We start from the raw sequence: 20,390 nt of genomic DNA, 5'->3' as shown, positions 1-20,390 counted from the left end.
TGATAAATCATCCATGGGACTTGATCTTCTTCTACAGGCACATATATGTTTTTTTTTTTTTTAAGTGAAACAGGGCAAGCCACAAGTTTTGGAGTGTTAAAAAATACGATTCAATTGTTAGTGTTTGCCTCCTTTGCCCTAAATCTAAAATTTGCCTTTGCAATTTTGAGGTAATTGCTACTCAATTTGTCAGACTATTTGAGAAATGTTTAGTAATGGGTATATTATGGAGTATTAAATGATGGGTTGCGGGCTGAGAATTCTGGGTATTTTTGAAAATTCATATAGGTTATGAACATGGCTGTCAAAGAGACGGTTTATGTTCTTAATGCAAGTTATTTTGCTGAAAATGGTTTTTTTTTTAATTGGTAATAGACTAAACATTTATGCAATATGATTTGGGATTAAAGTAGCTAGTATTCAAATTAAAATGGTACTGCATGTAATGCTCATGGTTAAAAGTGATATTTTTTCCCCTTAAAGTCCGCTGGCTAGTTATCTATTTTTGACCTGATACTAATTGTTCATAGGAAATAGCTATCCATGTTTAGATAAATTAGACCTAAAATAATGTGATTAGTTGTGATACCATGCATGACCCGTGGAATAATAATTTTATGAAATACCAATGTTTCTTTTGGTGTTGGCTCATTATCTAGTTGTGTTGACATCTCTGTTGGAGGAATTTTTTTTTTTTTAAGTTGGCACGGGTAATTGTAGTTATTATTATTTCAACTTTACAAGTGTGACTGTTCGTGTTGATAATATTGTTACCTATGGTTTTGAATTGCAAGAAGAAATTTATGAGCTTGGCCAGTTTGTTAGGCAAAAAAGGTAACTGCGTTCTGTATGATTTACTTTGTGATATAAATTAGCTAATTTGAAAATCATAAGTGATTCAACAAATAGAGTATGTTGCAAATTATGCTTATGGATTTGGTGAATTTTACTTGAAATTGTGTTGTATTGGTGTTGGTATTGAACCGAGATAGTTATGGTACTGGTTAAATTGTTGAAGCATTGTTGATGTTAAAAAATGATGACTTGAGGCACATTAAATTGGTGAATACAATAATTATCATGTTGGGTCCGACACTTGTTCGTGTCATATATATTTTGGCTGATTATGACACATGGAAAAGATTTATTTTCCTTGTTATGGCATGTGATAAATATGATTAGCTTGTGATAACATGTTTAGATTCTAATTCAATTAGAATTATTGTTGTTACTGCATATTTTTCGTATAATTGAAATATTTGAAAGTATGGGGTGTAACACCCTAACCTTACTAACTAAAAATTTAATTATTCATTTAAACTTGGTAAATCCCGCTAACATGCGAATCACATTTCGTTACAAATACTTAAATATTTATTTCAAGGATAAAAGAGTAAAAATACCCACAAAGTGGTGAGTCAGAGACACCCAATATCTTAAAGTGAGAAAAAAAAATAAAAATACCCATAATGTTACATGAGTGGGTGCAAAAGTGACTAAACTGTTACGTTTGACCTAATGTCGTTAACTTTGATCATTAAATACTAATTGTGCATGTCACTTATCAATCTTTGCTGATATTGACTAATAAAGGGGCAAAAGTATCAATAAAGTCATCGACTAAGAGTAAAAATACCCATAACGTTATCAAAGTTGGTGTAAAAGTGATCAATCTATCAATTCCCTTGAACGTTGATCGTTTAGCTAACATCTAAGCAAAAGTTGACTATTTTTTCACTAATATAGATAAAAAATATTCCCAAATAAATTTTTATAGATGTTGATCAATCATCATATAAGTACCCATAATGTTAATTTAATAGGTGCAATAGTGACTAATTCATCAAAATTCAAGCCATATAATTTCTTTATATCATCATGTATCTCGGCCCCTTCCTTCCTTCCTCTCCACTCATTTTTTTCTCTACAAAACTTAAGATTTAACATAGTGAGATAGGTTGTATATAATCGAAGATTGAGACTGAGCACATCTCTTACGCCACCCTATCTTGAGAACATTATCACAACTTTAAGCAATTTCATTCATGATATGTTTAAAATTTTTAAATAGTTTTTACCACTGCTACAAAGAAACAAGCGATTTAATTTAATATTTGGTGAAAATGATATTTTCTCACATGAAATTCAAACAATGACCAATTAATCTCCAAAGAATTTTATATGAAAATATATTTTGTCCATATTAGCGAAAAATGATCAACTTTTATTTAGATATCAGCTAAGCAGTTAATATTTAAAGGATTTAATAGATTGGTCATTTTTGCACCAACTTTGGTAACGTTATAAGTATTTTTTTCTCCTGGTTGACGACTTTATAGGCATTTTTGTCCCTTTGTTAGTCCACATCAACAAAGATTGACGTGGACTTTTGCACAATCAGCATTTAACGGTCAAAGTTAACAACATTAGGTCAAATGTAATGGTTTAGTCATTTTTGCACACACTCATATAACGTTATGGGTATTTTTATCTTTTTTCTCATTTTAGAATATTAAGTGCCCCTGCCTAACCGTTTTGTGGGTATTTTTACCCCCTTTACCCTTATTTCAACAAAAGTCCCAATGCTAAAATGTTATATCAAAATATTTACTTGAAATAAAACAATTATGCAATTTCTATAACCTTATGACTCAACTATTAGTGCTTAATAATCATCAATAAGAAATAAACAATCTAAAAAATCAATCCAAATAATCAATAATTCTTATATTGGCAAATGATTATTCTATAAACTGAGATGAGACTTAAAGCATACTCAATCTAAGCCTCAAGCTTTCAGACGCTTCCCCTTTGCTCTGCTAATTATAGGTTTACCTAAAATGTTAAAGAAAGGATTGAGCACTAACATCTTAGTAACCAAAAGTTTTACTATATATGTACAAACTAACAACTACACATAATTAGCACTATATGCATACATATAAATTCAACGTCATTATTAAATTATGAGCATAACAATTTATCAGCCATGATTCATAAATGTTATATGCAACATATGATCATATGCAAGGTAGATAACCCTTTTTATTGCTCCATCGAACCTTATACCGCTGATCGAAACCATAAGCTTATCTACGATTTAACCCACACACTGAACTAACCCAAACGTTGTTAAGGCTTGAAATATACCTAGCCAAAGGTACAGTGTCCCAACCCTAAACTATGGCTCCCCTCCTTAAAGAACCCAACAAGGAGATGTCACTGTCCCATCTTCTTCCTTTACAAACCTAGCCGGGTAAGTATTAAGGAATGGGGCCCTACATAAGGCCAACCACCATGCACAAAATGGAGGCAAACCACGTGGTCATTAATTCATATATACATCATCATCATCATCATCTCCTCATCAACCATTCTCCAATGCATACTACACATATACAACATTTATATTGCATACAAGCATGCTTAAAAAGAAATAAAAATATCTCATTCGATCCACTCAATTTGCAAGCATGCTTGAAAGAAATAAACTACTCTTCAATAATATACAATTTCCATAAAATAAACATTATTAATCTATATTCACAAACATGCTTGAAAAAAAAATGCTAACAATAATATATAACCAAGCTACAAGCATACTTGATAGGATTCAAGTAACATAAATTTTTCAGAATTAAATTTATGATTATTTACATTCATTATCAAACACAAAACTTGCATATATATAAAAAAACCCTAAGTTACTTGTTCTCTTTTAGATTACAAATAGTCACACATCAATCTAGGCAGCAAAAACTCTCAATGAGAGTCTACAAAAATACACACATATGCGCAAACATGTTAATATAGAATTCAAAGCTGACAAAAATCACCCTAAGGCTACCCTAAGTTACTCTAGGACTTTAAAGATATTAAGATAACCCAAAATTCTCTTTTAAGTCTATATACCTTTATAATTTAATTAGTTAATTAGAGTCAAATTTCATGCTGAATTTTATTTTATAGAAATTTCCAAATTCATAAATCTTAATTCCTAATCTAAACTCATATTAAATTTACATAATATATTTGGAGGGTGTGTGGGGACACACGCACAATTACAGATATAGTTGAATATATATTTGAAGGGTATAGACACAAGAAGGAAAGGTAAATGTCAGTGAAAAGATGCTGTCCGTTACTGGCATGTGTTTACATATATATGTATATATAACACATAGATATATATAAAAAATATAAGAATTGATTGAAGAGGCTAGGTGATTACTCGAATGATGCTTGCTTCTAATCAAGAAGGTCATAAATGATGCATTATTTGATTGACGTCTGTGTGCGTATTGTGCAATGCGAAAAGATACAAGTGTATGGATTGTGGGTTGCTCACTAACACAATGAAAAAGAAGCACAGAGAAAAGAAAGGAAGAATGAGGGAAGGAAGAGAAGGATGAAACATTGAGAAACTATCTGCTAGATATTCGAAGCAGTGTGCGACGAGTCCAGGAAGAATGAGGAAAACTCAATGAGGGTAGATGTAGGGTTTTCATTAGGTTATAAAATTTGAATTTATAATTTATAAAATTAAACTAATTTCTTCCTTATTATTGTTATCATCATTTCCATACCTATATCTTTTGAGATGATTCTAAGATGATCTCAAAACTTTAACTAGATTCTATTTTTATGATTTTCTTCTTTCAGTTTTCTCTTATAAGTTAAGTCCAGATATTTAATAAATTTAATTACTTTAATTTTTTTTATATCTTACTCTTTTAGGCCCAACACTTAAAATTCATGTCCTCTTTAAAGTGTCTATTGATACTCTAAGACCCAATCATAATTTTAGGATGTTACATAGTAGGGTGCATAATGTGTGGAGGTTCTTGCAAAACTATTTTTCTTCCAAAAAAAAAAGTATTGTGCCAACTATTAGCCTCATTTTGCAAATGCCAAGATATCTTTGTGTTGTGGTTTGGAGAGAAAAATTTATTAAGAGGAGGCTATTTGCATGAGGGCAAAGTTTGTTAATTATCAACAAATTATGTGGCTTGAAACAAGCATTACGATGGTAGCACAAAATTTAATTCGCCTAGTGTAGATAAATGTATTTCAAAATAGGTACATGGCTTATTTAATTATCTAAGTACAAATATTCATTGTTGTGAATAATGATTCATTTATGTTCCCATGAACAAAAGAAGCTATGAATTGTTATATTGTATATAGTTGATTCACATTGTATAAGATACATGGATGTTGATTGAATTGTAAATTCATGTGTGAAAATCCACTAGTAATAATCCACCTCTAGTGGTGATAAAAACAAATATGATGATAGGACCATAATGGAATTAGAGTTCATTACTCAAAAAATTGGAAGGTAAGTTGTGGAGAAACTCCTTAGTAATTGTTCTAGCGTAAATCTGATATCAACACTTAGTGTCAATAAGCATTCCCATGATGCAAACTTATTAAAAAGAAAGAAAGAAAATGAGATTATTTTGTGTTTTTGAAAGTTTATTACATTGATCAATGTTAATCCCATGATACTATGCTACTTGGAGATTGAGTATATCAAGTAATTTCATAAAAGGATAAGGCAAACAAGTGTTTGATGGATACCATACATGCTGGTATCATATATAATTGACTCTCATTATATTAAAATAATAAAATGATGTTAATTGAATTTTAAATTCAAATGGGGAAAAACCCATCAATGGCCGAATATAATATTGTGAGTCAAATTTTATTATTCTAAAATTGGCTAATAATGAGGTTGAATAGTTGAGAAACTTAATCAATATTATATTGAGAGTAAAATTGATATGTTATGTCGATTTGTGTAATTGTCAAGTGACAATAGACATTGCAAAGAGAATAATGGTGAAGATGGACATTGTTTGTAATACAATTAACATAGGAAGTTATTTCAATTGATTATGTGAGATTAAATGTAAATCTAATGAATTCATTAACTAGCTTCTGGGATGACTTTAATTATTAAAATGTCAAGGAAAATAAGTCTTAATTCTATTTGAAATTAATGGTGATGACAACCTAACATTTATAATTGAAAATCTCATGAAGAAGGTTTAATGAATAAGAACAAATCACTTGTGAATTTTGTTAATACTAAATTTTTTTGTCCCTTCCTATGAAAGCTAGAAATAATGCAGCAACTAATTCCATCTCTTCCTCTCCAAGCACTGGTGACATTTGGAAAAATCTATGGCACATTAAGACCCTCCCTCGTATCTGTCATTTCTTGTGGAGATGTCTCTCTAATGCTCTAGCAACGAATGATGCTCTTGTTAGAAGACATAGAGGCACTTCGCCTTTAAGTCCCATCTGTGAAGTAGAACCCAAATCAATAGAGCACCTTTTTTCAGATGCCCATGGACTAGATGTGTCTGGTTTGGTAGCAACCTACTTGTGCAAAGTAATGTGCTTTCTGTTATTAATTTTGGCAGCTGGTGGTCTCAAATTTTCTCTTCGAACAATGGGCTCATTGAGTTTGACATAGCATCAATTTGTAGCATTCTGTGGCAACTGTGGAAGTTAGGAATGTCTTTAATCAAATCCAAGCCTAATCCTAAAGCTGTCATTGATATTGCAAAGAATGAAGTCTTTGAGATTTGGAAGGCATTAAGCACTAGTATTGAAGCTGACCGAGTACAACATGTGCAGGCCCATCAGTTGGGTTGGAAGACTCCCCCTGCAGGTTTTAAAAAAATTAATAGTGATGGCTCTTACTTCCACAATGGTTTGGGAGCTGCAGTTAGGCTAGTTTGCAGAAATGATAGTGGAGAGTTTCTTTAGGGATTTGCTGGTAAAATTAAGTCTATCTCGGCCTTTATGTCAGAGGCTCTGGCGCTCAAGAGAGCTCTTTTACTAAGAAGAGACCTTAGTTACAACAAGGTGCTGTTCGAAAGTGACTGCCTCTTGTTGGTATCATGTATTAACAAAGGTCAACCTGCTCATGGGGAGTAGTTTTGCAAGAGTATCATTTAAGATATTTTAGATATCATGGCAATTGAAGCTGGGTTCTCACTTTTCTTTGTTTCATGCAAGGGTAATTGTGCTGCTGATTTTTTAGCTGCATTTGCTATTAAGGAAGTGGGTCTGAATAGATGGCTGAAAACACCACCTCATTTGTCTCTTTTACTAACTGCCGATGCTATGAATTCTAAGTTGGCTTTTGATCTTTGCATCTCAGCATAACCGTGATGGGGTTGGCTGATCTCTTTTGGCATTTTTTGCCTCTTGCTTCCTGTCGCTTCTTTTTTCTTTGCCTTTTCGTCTTGCTTTTAGACTTGTCTTGGCTTTTTCCTTGCTTTTTGCATTGTTTCTACTGTGGCCTTTTGCCACTTTTAATAGAAGTTCCTTTGGCCAAAAAAATAAATAAATAAACAAAAGAAAGTGTTAAAATGAATTAATTGGAGATTCAACAAAAACTCTTAAATGTTTTTAATAGTTGTTATAAATGGCATATTTATTGCAAGAGGGGAAGAGGATAGCCGCAATAAAAAAAAATTATAAAACATTAAATTTGAACTATCAGCATCTTAATATCATAATTAGAAAAACAAGAGGGGAAGAGGATAGCTGAACAGGAAAGAAGAATAGAATCCTCCCCTTAAATTTCAGCCATTCAATTTTTAATTCAATGGTAAAATATATGACGAGGATAAGAAAAGGTGAGTAAATGGAAAGAGGATAAATCCTGCTATATTGACCCTTCGAATCATGAAGAGAAAACCCTGCGTAAAACAGGGTGTTGATGTTCCGCCAGTGTAAGAATGCTATAAAGGCTCGTCCAATCCCCTTTACAATACAACAGAGTTTGAGGTGAATCAGAAAACAACGAAGCGGGTTCTAATGGGAGCAACAATCCATACATTTTCCCATCAAGTGATTAAGCTCCATGTTCAGACGGTTCAGCTGGTGTATGTGATTGGTTTCCTAGCATAGAAATCTTCCTCTGCAATTCAAGAGTTGCCATCCGCTCCGCTTCCAATGCTCGTTCAAGCTTTCAATATGCCATAAATATTATATAACGTGTACTATTAACAAGGAAGACTGAAGCCAGAAAAGTACGCTATGACTGCATGTTTCGCTGTATTACACTATCATGCCTATCGTTAACCATACCTTAGCTGCACGGGTGCTCCATTCCCCTAATATAGCTCTGAGTCTTTCATTCTCCTCTACATACTGTCGTGTTTAGCGGAAATTTTAGTGCAAGCGCCTTACTGTCAAACGACTTTTAAGTTAGCTGAAGAAACTAGTTCACCGATAAGGTACCTGATTGTTGGTTGTGCGAACACGCAATATCTCTGAGTCTCTCTCAGCAATCAAAGACCGAGCAAGCCTTAGTTCAGATTGCAATTGATTCATCTGTAACATGCATTTCCCAATTAGGATCCTTTTGAGCGACAGAGTAGAAGTCAATAACCTCTCATACTGCATAGCTATCCCTAAAATCAAGTTTTTGATTCGTATATTTGATATATAATGAGGCCATCAATTGCTCCATCTCGGCATGACGGTTAGCCATGCATGTATAAAACGTCATACTAGTTATCAAATTCAAAACCCACCAGCTACTATGATAAAACCCAAGCCATCGTTATAATAAAATTTGAACAATTTGACCTTAACTATTACGTTTCGTTTCATGTGTCAGAAAACACTAGCCCTTCATTTCCTTTCTCTTCCTTCTCCAATGACTCCAACCCTTAATCTAGAATTGTCTTCATGTTGACGCTATACCATATGAAGTTCGAACATGACACGGTATATTCTCCAACAAACAGGGGCAATTACACGTAACAGATCAATCATAAATAACATCCAAAACTTCGTGGAAAGTATTACAACTTGATCGCAGAAATTAAAATAACCACCACAATCAGCTAAAAGAATAAAGCAAAACTCATCATAAAAGGTATTCACAGATAGTATTTTGAATTTTGTGCAATATGATTTAGGCAATTATACAAATGCGGCCACATTTCATTCATCGTATCAAGTCATTGAAAACTAGGGAAAGACAGATACTACCTCAGCAGAAAGTGTCCGTAATTCTTGATCTCGAGCTGCTAACAAATGAGCAAGATCAACCTGCAAAAGAAGTAATTCATTCTCTAATGTAAAGAAAAGGGGGGGAACAAATAAACAGAAAAACATGCATAAGGTGGAAAAATTTTGCAGCCACTGAGAGTTTGAACTGATGGTTGCAGCCAAAACTCCATCCAAAATCTATAAAAAATATATATATAAATTAAAATGGAAATGATAAGATAAAATAGTTTATTCTCGGTCATTATCACCTGTGGGGCACTGCCATCATCAGTTCTTTCATATTTACTTAAACACTCTTGCAGCCGAAGAATCTACAAGACCAAAATGTTGATGGAAAACTATTTATGTAATTCACTTTAACTAGAGAACGGATAGGTACAGTGATATCCACAGTCAGCTAAATATATAATCATTAACCACTGTAATGAACGCTTCAAATTATCATATACCTCCTCACTCAAAAAATGAAGATTCTCTCTCTGATATTGCAGCAAGGCCATTTGCTGATCAGAAAGCCTCCCACCATCATGGTACCTATTAAACCAAAATATTCTCATTACAATTTTTTTTTTTTTTTTTTGGAATATGAATTGGAATTCTCATTCAACAAAATGTAAAAACACTATACACCGAACACCTAGCACAAAGCAAAAGGCAAAAACCTAACAAAAAAGCCAATGCAGTCCACCCAACACTAACTAAAAGGGGATTCTCATTACGATGTTAACATGCCTCACAGTACAACACAATTTTGAGCTCGTACACATGATTTACATCAGCTGCCATCAGCATAAAATGATGGAAGGTTAAGTCATCAAGCACAATGCTATAGAAACATACTTTAATAATGAAGGTTTGTTCCCAATCTGTTGTTTGAAACAATGGATAAAACAAGGAAAAATCAAAGTTGCAAAGTGTTTGCCTTAGACCCTCCAAAGAACTTGATGGCTGGAGTGGAGAGTACAAGGACTTCAGAACATCAGGCTGAGAGTTTAACGAATTGTACTGGTATATATAACCTGCATGCACCATAAATGCACATAGGAATGTGTCAGGTGAAATAGTCACAACAAACGTGAAATACAATCTTCTGCAAGACATAGATTAGAAACTATTCCATTTGGCATTCAAGGTTGGTTGTCTCAAAATTTTAAGGCAAAAGTAGTTTCAAGAAGCTGCTGAAATCATATAAGCATATAAAAAAGATAGTCCACTGGATAATAGAAGAGAACTTACGAATGCAGATTCCAGTGTCCTGAGATGCATGCTGCTCAGCATGCTCCCCGGGCCATCACAGTCATCCTTAATTGAATGATCTCAATGGAAGAATAAGTTGCATCACCCAAAACACACTATTTCACTTAAGTTGAAATGGTGACTCAGCTGCATTTATCTGCACAGTGACAGAGTCCATTGCAGCCATTAATTGCCAGGAAATTTCAGCCATCCATTTTCAAACCCATTAAACTCTTGCTTCACAATGACAGACTCCCTTGCAGCCATTAATTGCCAGGAAATTCCACCCATCCATTTTCAAATCCATTAAACTCTTGCTGCAAGTCAGATGAAAAAAAAGAGTCAGATCCTGTGATGGGTTGAAACAGCAACGCCGTGTCTGTAGCAGTGATGCATTGCAGCAACCAGTGGTTGAAGTAGCAAGGAGCTGCAGCAGCAAAGGGTTGCAGAAACTTCAACTTCGGCCTCATATTTAGGAGTAATCTGAAGGTGACAAAGTGGATGGCTGGGTTTTCTTGACAAAGGATGACTGTGATAGACCCCTGTCATTATGCAAATTTAAAAAAAAAAAAAAAAAAGCCAAAGCCTACCATTTCAATTATTGAAATGTGCATTCTGGGAGATGCAACATATGCCTTTGAATGGGTCAATTGATCAGGTGGACAGTTATGATGAGCTGAAAAGCATGTGTCTTAGGAACTAAGGAATTTGCATCAGAGAACTTATAACTATGCAAAAGTACGGTGAACCCTAGTATTTAAAGACCACTGATTTGGGAGGATAGAATGACAGCCAGGTTCTTCATTCCCCACTAAAACAGAACCATGGCTTCCTCTCACACAAAAACATGGTTGAGATTCTGGAGAAAGAAGTCCAAAATATGAAACCCATCACCAATTGTTGGGACAGATAATATGCAGGGCTGCCTATACTAAATCAACAAGCTATACCAGCCTCTAGGTGGCTTTAGGATCAGACCATGATTAACCACTTACAGGGAAATTCACCTCATGGCCAAAAGAAAACGTCCAACCTGATTAAGGAACTTCTTCTCAAACCCGTTAATATTGATTAGGTAGATATGAGCTTCTCTAATTACATCCTGGGGGGTTTACCACAACTGGCCAACCATTCTTAACCTTTTCTTGGCAAAGTAAGGAGAAAAAAGCCATACCAGAAATGACTGGAACACAAAAACTATTTAAACCTTAGATTTCAAATAAAAGCATGTCTAAATTCAAACTTTGTTGCTAACCTATGTTTCAGCTTCATACTCCCTTTCCTAATTTATTTTCTTTATAATTATTTAGAAGCAGCGCAAAAGGGTTATCACCAAGAAAAATTGAACTGTCAGATAATCAATGAGTGAAGGACAGATTTTAATGGTAGTTGTTCAGCACATTTTCCTATTGATCTGGTAAAAACAAGGCATGCATTTCTAAAGTCAAACAAGGGAAGCTTGATGCCCCAGTTTCAAATTTCAACACCTTATATCCAACCCATGTCTCCACCTAATAGTAAAACAAAGAGAATATAAATGTAAGCTCACCGATATAAAGGCTCATAAAAGATCCAGCACATAGCGCTTCTAGTACCATAATAATCCTGTAGAGTTTTAGAAGATGACAAAAAGTAAACACCTTGACATAAAGAAAGAATATGCCTTACAGCTGCCATTTGTAGAACTTACATTTATATTGATAATGATCAATCATGTCATAACTGATAATGAACAAATAAACCAAGGCAAATAGGGAATAGAAAATAAAATCATGACAGATTACATGTATCGCATGCATATATCAGGCTGTAAAAGATGATAAAAATTAAAGGGTTAAGGAGGAAAAATACCCAGCAACTTTTTCTCCAACACCCAATATCCTTTAGTGAACAAAGATGCAAAAGTATCTATGAACTTGTGATAGAACCCAACTCTAAAATTAAATGCTCAACAACATAAAACTATAAAACAAGCAATAAATGAGGGAAATGCTGAGGTTTTGCTATTAATGACTGGATAACCGAATCAATGTTACAAAATGACTTTCACTGATTCTGGCCAAAACCCTATTCCCTAATTAGTACCCAGATTGCAAGAACAAATGCTGAAACAGCCCCTCGCTGGTTTTTCGAGAGACCAGGACTCTCCTCACTTGTATCTTCTCTCTAAAACATTTGCTGAGTCCTTCCCAAAACAAAGTACAATATTAAAGCAACCCAAAAGTAACTCTAGCTTCTATGCTGAGTCTACGGCCACTCTACAAGCATCATGACTTCTCCCTATTATCAGGACCCTTAGTACAATAACCTTAAACTGCTGGATCTTTCCTCTCTGTCCCTTGTCTCCCCCTCAATTTCCTCTCATATGTCTTGATAAATTTTCCAGCTCTATCAACTTGTTTTACGGAGAGCAACAATCCCCATTCCGTTAAATTTGATTAATATCTATTAATGTTGATCATTAAAAAAATGGAAACAAACATAAAGTGCAAAAATACCCAGAAACTTTTTCTACAGCAACTTTTAGTCTCGTTAAGTCGACAATAATGTATGGGTACCCATTAACTTTATAAAATAGGCTAAACTTCCTAATCCATTAAGTTATATTCTTATAACTTCACAGTCAACATCAAATTATTTTAACAGACTAGGGAAGGTTAAAACCAGTAATTTAGGTCAAGCTTGACGAACTAGCTCGAATAAGCCTAGAAAATCTTAAGGCTAAGCTTAAAAGTTTAGAAAATTTTCCTTGTTTCGAGGCTTATTCAGGCCATCCAAATAAACACGAAGAAATCCAAACCAAACCCGAACATGAATGAGCTTAGCACGAATAGCCGAGTTCTTTTTTATTATTAGTAAAATAAAATTATAATTAAGATAAAAATTGAAATTGACTAAAAAAGAAAAATAAAATAAAATAAAATTTAACAATTCAAGTATTAAGCTAGCCATAAAACCCAAGGTACCCATGCACCATTGACTTAAAAAATACCAACAGCCCTTAAAAAAGTTTTTGGTTATTTTTGCACCCTACGTTTGCTTCTTTTTTTAAAGGTCAACATTAATAGATGTCAATCAAATTTAACAATATGGGGATTGTTGCACTCAGCAAAACAAGTTCATAGATATTCCTACACCTTTATTTACTTAAGGATGGTGGGTGTTATTAGGAAAAAAAGAAAAAGTTACCGGCCACTTTTGCCCTTTAATCCAAAATTAAATCACCCACAAGAAGAAAAGAAATAGATAAATAAAAACTAGCAACACCCTCAGTCATATATCATTTAAGAAGTGAACCACTATTGAATAATTCATTTGTAGTATCAGGCGGCACAACCAAGCGACATCTGAATTTGAAGATGTCTGGAATAGACCTCAAGCATATGTATCCACCAGCCATATGTCTAGAATAGTATCAGGTGGTACATTCATATTGCACTTGCCACGGTGTCATACACATGCAACACATTATACATATATTCATATATATTTGCAAAACACTAACTCCACAATCCACCAGCCAAATCACTCATAATGATCTTTGACCCACATATAAAAATATAGGAAGAAATGGTGTTATACAGATTAAGTATAAGTATATTCATAATCCAAATATTATAACAAAGAAGAAAAAATTATTCATATATAAATATATCATTCTATCTCTTAAATTAATTTTGAGTTAAAGAGCAAATTTGCCCCGGAAGCTTTTCGCCAAAAGCAACTAGTATTCTTAACTTTTGATTAGAGCAATGTTACCCCGAAAGTTCCAAAAATGGTGCAATGTCACCCTACAGTAATGGCTGACCAAATTTGACCATTATTTTGAATGTAAAAGATTAATTTTGCCCTGAACGTTTGTCTGAATGAGTAATTGGTATCTTAAACTTTTAATTGGTGCAATGTTTTTGAATTATCAACTTTCAAATCAAAAAGGATCCAACACTTGTTATAACCAAAAGAGGAGATTTTAGGTTGAATTACATTGAACGCTTTTAAGTCAAAATCCAAGCTAGTCCATGTTGCCTATAGGCATGTTTGAAAAAGTCCGTATATAAGCCTGTGCAAGCCAAGAGCTACTCATGAGCAAAATAAGAGCAAGTCCAAACTTCAAAAGAAAGTATGTTGAGTGCTCAAGGTAGAGTTGATTTTGTATCAAAACAACCTCGATGACCTTTTGTCAAAATCTAGAAATATGAACTATTTTTAACAATGATAATGGGTTGTTAAATTTTTGTTGTAATTTGAACATTAATAACACAAAAACATTGCACTAATAAAAAGTTTAGGATACCAATTGCTCTTTTAGAAAACTTCTGAAGCAAAATTACTCTTTAGGCCTAGTTAGAATTTTCAACTAACGATCAACGTTGGTCAACCATTACTGTAGAACGACAATGCATCATTTTTTAAACTTCCAAGGTAACATTGCTCTAATCAAAAGTTAAAGATACCAATTGCTACTAGTACAAAATTTCCAAGGCAAATTTTCCCTTTAACCTATTAATTTTTTATTTTTATATAACCTATCATTTTCTTTTAAGCTATCTACTTAAAAGAAATAAATGACAACAGAAAACAAGAAGCAATGAAATCCTCAGTATCTTGCACATGATGTGATACAAAATGTCCTCACCAAAAAAAAAAAAAAAAAAAAAAACTCATAGCCATAAAATATCAAGCAAACATCATTACCCTTCTTTTGTTAATAAGATTTAGACCAAATAATCCTTTTATATTGACATTCCTTCTCAACTCCATTTAATCCACACTCCAGTATAGTAATTTTGACATAGACAAATGTGTTTACCTCAAAATCGCAGAGATTGAGAGAAAACTTATGTGGGGTCTCCAGACCATAACAAGTAGCATTGCAGCAGTTCCTGACATCAAATTATCAAAGACGATTGCATCAGTAATTCAAAGAAGACTAATTATTTTTATATCAATTGATTGATTTTACATAGTGTCGTGTGGAGATTAAAACAGATCCAAGTTAACCATAGAAATGCATACCATAAGCGGTGATGGCAAAGGGAATGCGAATAATATACTTCAACTTCTGGCTGAAACTATAATAGCCCTTCAAAAGAATTTTGTAATTGCAACTTTTTACAATCAGAAAACACACACGTGAAACAATTATTTAGGACATCAAAAGATCACCAAACAAATCAGAAACTTTTGTAGCCAACTTTTTATTGGTTATTCTATTTTTTTTCTCTGTATCATGGAAATAATGAATATTCAAGGTGCATGTATTTGAAATTTCCAACTGAATTTGCAGTATTTTCCTTGAAAAGAATTACCTGCAAGCGTATCTTCTGCACTTGGTAAACCAAATATTGTTGAAACATTCCTGAAACAGTTAAATGTAACCTTTATAGCCATTAAAACCATGCGCAGTAAAGAATAAGATACAAGGAAAACTAGGGTTAGCAAAGGCTTATAATGTTTAGTAAAACTACACTGTATGCAATTACAATATAGCCCTTCAAAGTTTTGACAGTGTGTATGTCTAAATCCATCAAATACCTGTCTTTATGTTTTATAAAGCAAGAAAAATATATATTGACCATTCGTATAAACAAATGATGGTATATTAATAAATATAATGTTCAAATTTCAACAAGAAGTTGAGGCCTATGAAATTTAGTGGTCAAAAAGCATAATAAGCTGCAAGATTATACGCATTAGTTAGGAAGTCTTTAAGTATTATCTCCAAAGCCAGGCTCCATTCTACAAATTATTCAACAAGGACCCCAGAATATATAAAATAACTGTCCTGTATGAAAAACATAACTGCATAGATTATTCTATTGAATTGCAAAATGAGGTATGGAAACTTGGAAGTTATTATGAGTAAGAGTTGTTCAAACATTTCTTCTTACATTCTAATCAGAAAGGCATATCAAACTGGAAGCAGGGTCATTGTCAAACATTTAGTCTATATTTAACCATTAGAATAACGAGTATCCCCTTGAAATATGTTAGACTCTATTGCCAACAAAGAATAACTTTTCTGTGGAAGTGAATTGAAAGGACCAGTACAGGATAAGCATGCTCTTTATATCTAACGCCGCCTAAACAAAGCATTGCCCGCATTGGAAATTATCCACGTGCAAAGATAAGGGAACAAAATGCATGATAGTTGTAGGCCAAACCTGTGATTAATAACAGAAAAACATCACAAGTACAAAGCATAGGAGAGATCAGTCCTTGTAAGGGGCGCAGTATCCACGGAGCTCCTACGGCCAGAGTAGTATAACCAGCCTAAAATTGAAGAAACACAACAAGCAAATTACTCCATAATATAAGCAAACAAAAACATAATTAGCTTGCAAATCTACTAAAATCGTCCAAGGACTCGTAAGTTTCCATGATTTCGATTCTACTTACCAATAGGAAGCAATAGAAAATACTCCCAACAACTCTCGCAGGCTTCCGATGAGCAAAGAGAGGGGCCTCATGGAGTATATCAAGAAACCTATAGTAGCAATAATAAAACATCATTGTAAGAATAAAGTATCCAACCAAGGACGCTGCTAAACAAATTTACGCACGACCACTTAACGATATTGGGATCCAAACAGGCATTGCAGTTTTGCAAGCGTAAACACCATCAACAGAATGGCATAACGAAATTTGAAGCTCAAAAATAGAATCACTGAAAAAAGGGGCGTAAAGAATTCATGCTAATGTTGCTTACAGAGCGTTCTCTTCGGACAAGGTTGCCGGTGCAGAAGTGTATCTCTCAGTCGTCATATTGTAGATTAGCCTGCTAAACAAAACTATAGAACAATTGATTGCGGCCGCAAAGTTGCAGATGTCCTGGACGCTTGGTTCCTTAGTTCAGAAAATGGCATGGCGCTATACTATTACTGACAGAAAATTCTCCCCTGCACAAATTGAAGATTGAGGATTCTCGTAGCTGCGTGCAATCGAGGTCGACTAGGTTATTAGCTTTTTGTTTTTTTTAAAAAAATTATTTTAATCTTTTATGCATGGAAAGATAACATCTGAAGACCACTGTACAATATTATATCCTACAAAGATCAAATAATTTCATAACATTATTACAGCCCTCGAGTCTCTGACATATTAATTTTATAAGTGAAAAAATTAAAATGTTCTTATAATTAAAAACCAAAAAAAAAAAAAGCAAAGAAACCCCATCATCAGCCATCAGACCATTGTTGGTTGTCAAACCTTCACCGACGACATGATTACTAGAGCCCTTATTTTTGGCAGGGTTGCCGAAGCTCTGACACCAACGATATTTTATTTAAGAATTGAGGTTTTTAGGTGGTTAAGGGTGGATTTGATTTCATGACTTTTGGTCACCTAAAAAGTTTGGTGGCCACTAAGCCACCAAACCCTTTAATATATATATATATATATATATGACAAAAAAATTTATAAATAGTAAATCAAACATAAAACCACTTTCATATAATAACTTAATATATGTTGTTAATTTCTGAATGAAACTTATTATTTCACTCATTTTACTTGTTAAATATTCTAATGTCTTGTTCTCGATTATAAATAAGTTGTTGTTAAAATTAAATGGATACTTTTCAATGAATGATTAACACGCACAACTAAACCCTTCCTATCATTTTTTTGACTTGTTAAAACCATAATAGATTCTTGTTAATTTCAAATGAATTGTTGTTATTTTACAAATGTCGCTTGTTAATCTAATATAGATAATTACAAATTACAAGCTTCAAAACTTCACTCACTTTACTTGTTAACGCCATAATGTTTTGTTGTCAATCACAAATAGCGTTCTAATGTATTAGTCATTCATTTACTCATATACGTAAATCTAGAGGCCTACTAGTACAATTGTCTTGTTTTCTCTTTTTCCTTCTATTTGGTTTTTCGAACAGAGCATGGCTAGTTTAAGCAAAATTTTGGCTGTATATTGCAGTACATGGCATAGAGAAAGCCCACCCTTTATTGGCTGCCTCTATGCTACGGTGGATGTTTCTCACATCATGGCATGTAGCACAAAGATCCCTTCTTCAATTATTTCTCACCTTTTGATCCTCAAATGGCCTGATTTCACGTTTCACCCGTTTTTTATAGTTGAAATCACAATCATTTATATAATTTGGACCTCTATGGCTATACACCACACCATTAAACTAATTACCCTTATTAAACTTAATTAATTGGGTTTAAATATCAAGGATGTTATGTTCAACATACTTTTCAATATATATGACGAGACTAGATTGATTTGTGCCCCGTGCGATACACGTGAATGTTTTAGTATTTAAAAGGTAAATATAAATATAAATATAAAAAATTAAGAAAATTACTTTAATGTACTTAAAGTAAAATGCATTGCCTTCACCTGTATTTTTTTATTTGATTGTAAATACCACTCTTTTATTTTTAAATTTTATATGAATGTTTTTTAAAATCATTCATTCTACTTTTAAGTTTTCATTTCTATTCATCTAACCATCAATTAGCAGTTAAATAACATATGTTAAATCAAAATATCATTCTTAATATATTCTTTTAAATTTTTATTCATATTTAAAATTTATTAGTTATATAGATTTCTTTATTTAGTATTTTTTAAAAAAATCAAATACATGAAATTGCTAAAATAATATTTCAAATATACATGTGAAAAAATTAATGAAGTAGAAATTTAATATAATAATAGATGGATTAATCAATATAATTTATGCTTATTTTTATTTAAATTTTATGATTTTAATTAGACATCTTTAAATTATTTATTTAAACATTTTGTCAAAAATTATTTGAAGTTTTATGAAATAAAAAATGAGAGGATACAAATACAATATTAGAAAAAATTGATGACTCTAAAATTTTTTAACATGATTTTAAATAATAAATTTATATATATTATAAGCTCTGTTTAATTCAAGGAGAGGGAAGGAAAGGGGGAGGGGGTCTCTCCCCAATTTGGGGGGAGGTTTTGTAGGGGAGGGGAGGGGAGGAAAAATTTTAAAAATTTCCCCTCCCTCCATCTAACCAAACAAAGGGAGGGGCTCTCCTCCCCTTAATTATATGGGACAAAGGGAGCCCCTCCCCTCCCTTCCCCTCTCCCCAACCATATAATGTCAAAGTACTGCAAATCTACAGTACTTTAAATAGTGTGCATTTCTCTTTTTAGGTCTGTTTGATTTGAGGAGAAGGAAGGGAAGGGGAGGGGAGGGGAGGGGAGGTCCCCCCTAATTTGAAGGGAGGGAAGGAAAAATTTTAAAATTTTTCCCTCCCCTCCTCCTAACCAAAGGAGGGGAGGGGAGGGGAGGGGCTCCCCTCCTCCTAACCAAATGAGGGGAGGGAAGAGGAGCCCCTCCCCTTCCTTCCCCTCCCCCCCAACCAAACAGGGTCATATGAAAAATGACAATAAAGTTTTATTAAAATATATAAATGATAATTAAGTTTTTTAAAATGTTATAATTTTTTAAAGTTCTTAAGTACCTCTTTGACATTGATAATTTTTAGTTGAATGATTAAATTATCCCTTGTTTAAAATAAAAGTAACGAGTCTGGCTTCATTTTTTCAATCATAACTTTATTCTTTAAATCACATAAATTGAAAAAAAAAACATAACTTCTCATATGAAATTTCTTTCATAATTGATAAATAAGTTTTGAAAATAATCAATCTCAATTATAAATTTTGTTTAAGAAATTATAACTTTGATTTTATGAATCACGACAATTGAACAAAAAAATCAAAACTTTTCATATAAAACTTCTTTTATTATTGAAGTCCAAGTTCTGAAAATAATCAATCACAACTTTTCTTTAAATAATCACAGCTTTTATTATGTGAATAGTAAGAATTGAACAAAAAATTATAACTTTTTACATGAATTTTTTTTATCATTGAAGTTCATGTTCTGAAAATAACAAGTTATAATTTCAGTTCAAGCAAGCATAACTTTTATTCTATAAATTGTAAGAATTAAGCAAAAAATCATAACCTTTTTTATTTTAAACAAAGGGCAATCTATTCATTTAACCTAAAATCATTAATGCCATAAAGATACCTAGAGACTTTAAAAGACTTATAACATTTCAAGGAGCCTAATTTTTATTTATAT

The 20,390-nt window shown here is 32.9% G+C and overlaps 1 protein-coding gene across 1 annotated transcript; it reads right to left on the bottom strand.

Moving 5' to 3' along the window:
* Positions 1 to 7,666: 7,666 nt before the first annotated feature.
* On the bottom strand, positions 7,667 to 17,257 carry LOC129320062 (protein FIP1-like). The gene is made up of 14 exons (XM_054965211.1): positions 16,994 to 17,257; positions 16,684 to 16,771; positions 16,449 to 16,557; positions 15,594 to 15,643; positions 15,301 to 15,367; positions 15,095 to 15,167; positions 11,834 to 11,889; positions 9,971 to 10,067; positions 9,498 to 9,582; positions 9,297 to 9,359; positions 9,028 to 9,087; positions 8,269 to 8,361; positions 8,116 to 8,178; positions 7,667 to 7,993 (listed from the first exon to the last, which is right to left on the bottom strand). Exons 1-14 carry the CDS (start codon positions 17,047 to 17,049, stop codon positions 7,880 to 7,882), a joined length of 1,074 nt encoding a protein of 357 aa, XP_054821186.1. The 5' UTR covers positions 17,050 to 17,257; the 3' UTR covers positions 7,667 to 7,879.
* Between the last annotated feature and the right edge of the window lie 3,133 nt (positions 17,258 to 20,390).

This window comes from Prosopis cineraria, unplaced genomic scaffold (genome assembly GCF_029017545.1).
Source record: "Prosopis cineraria cultivar Desert tree isolate PC_DT_omini unplaced genomic scaffold, ASM2901754v1 PC9, whole genome shotgun sequence".
NCBI lineage: Eukaryota > Viridiplantae > Streptophyta > Magnoliopsida > Fabales > Fabaceae > Prosopis > Prosopis cineraria.
Note: the sequence above shows the minus strand (reverse complement) of the source record. Positions and strands in the feature narration are given on the sequence as shown.

What these genes read in the sequence shown, in the direction of transcription:
- LOC129320062 (XM_054965211.1), bottom strand. Translation starts at nt 17,049, where the DNA reads ATGACGACTGAGAGATACACTTCTGCACCGGCAACCTTGTCCGAAGAG. An exon ending in TTTTCTATTGCTTCCTATTG is followed by an intron (nt 16,558 to 16,683) that starts GTAAGTAGAATC and finishes CTTCAATTTTAG; the next exon opens with GCTGGTTATACTACTCTGGC. An exon ending in TTTTCTGTTATTAATCACAG is followed by an intron (nt 15,644 to 16,448) that starts GTTTGGCCTACA and finishes TAACTGTTTCAG; the next exon opens with GAATGTTTCAACAATATTTG.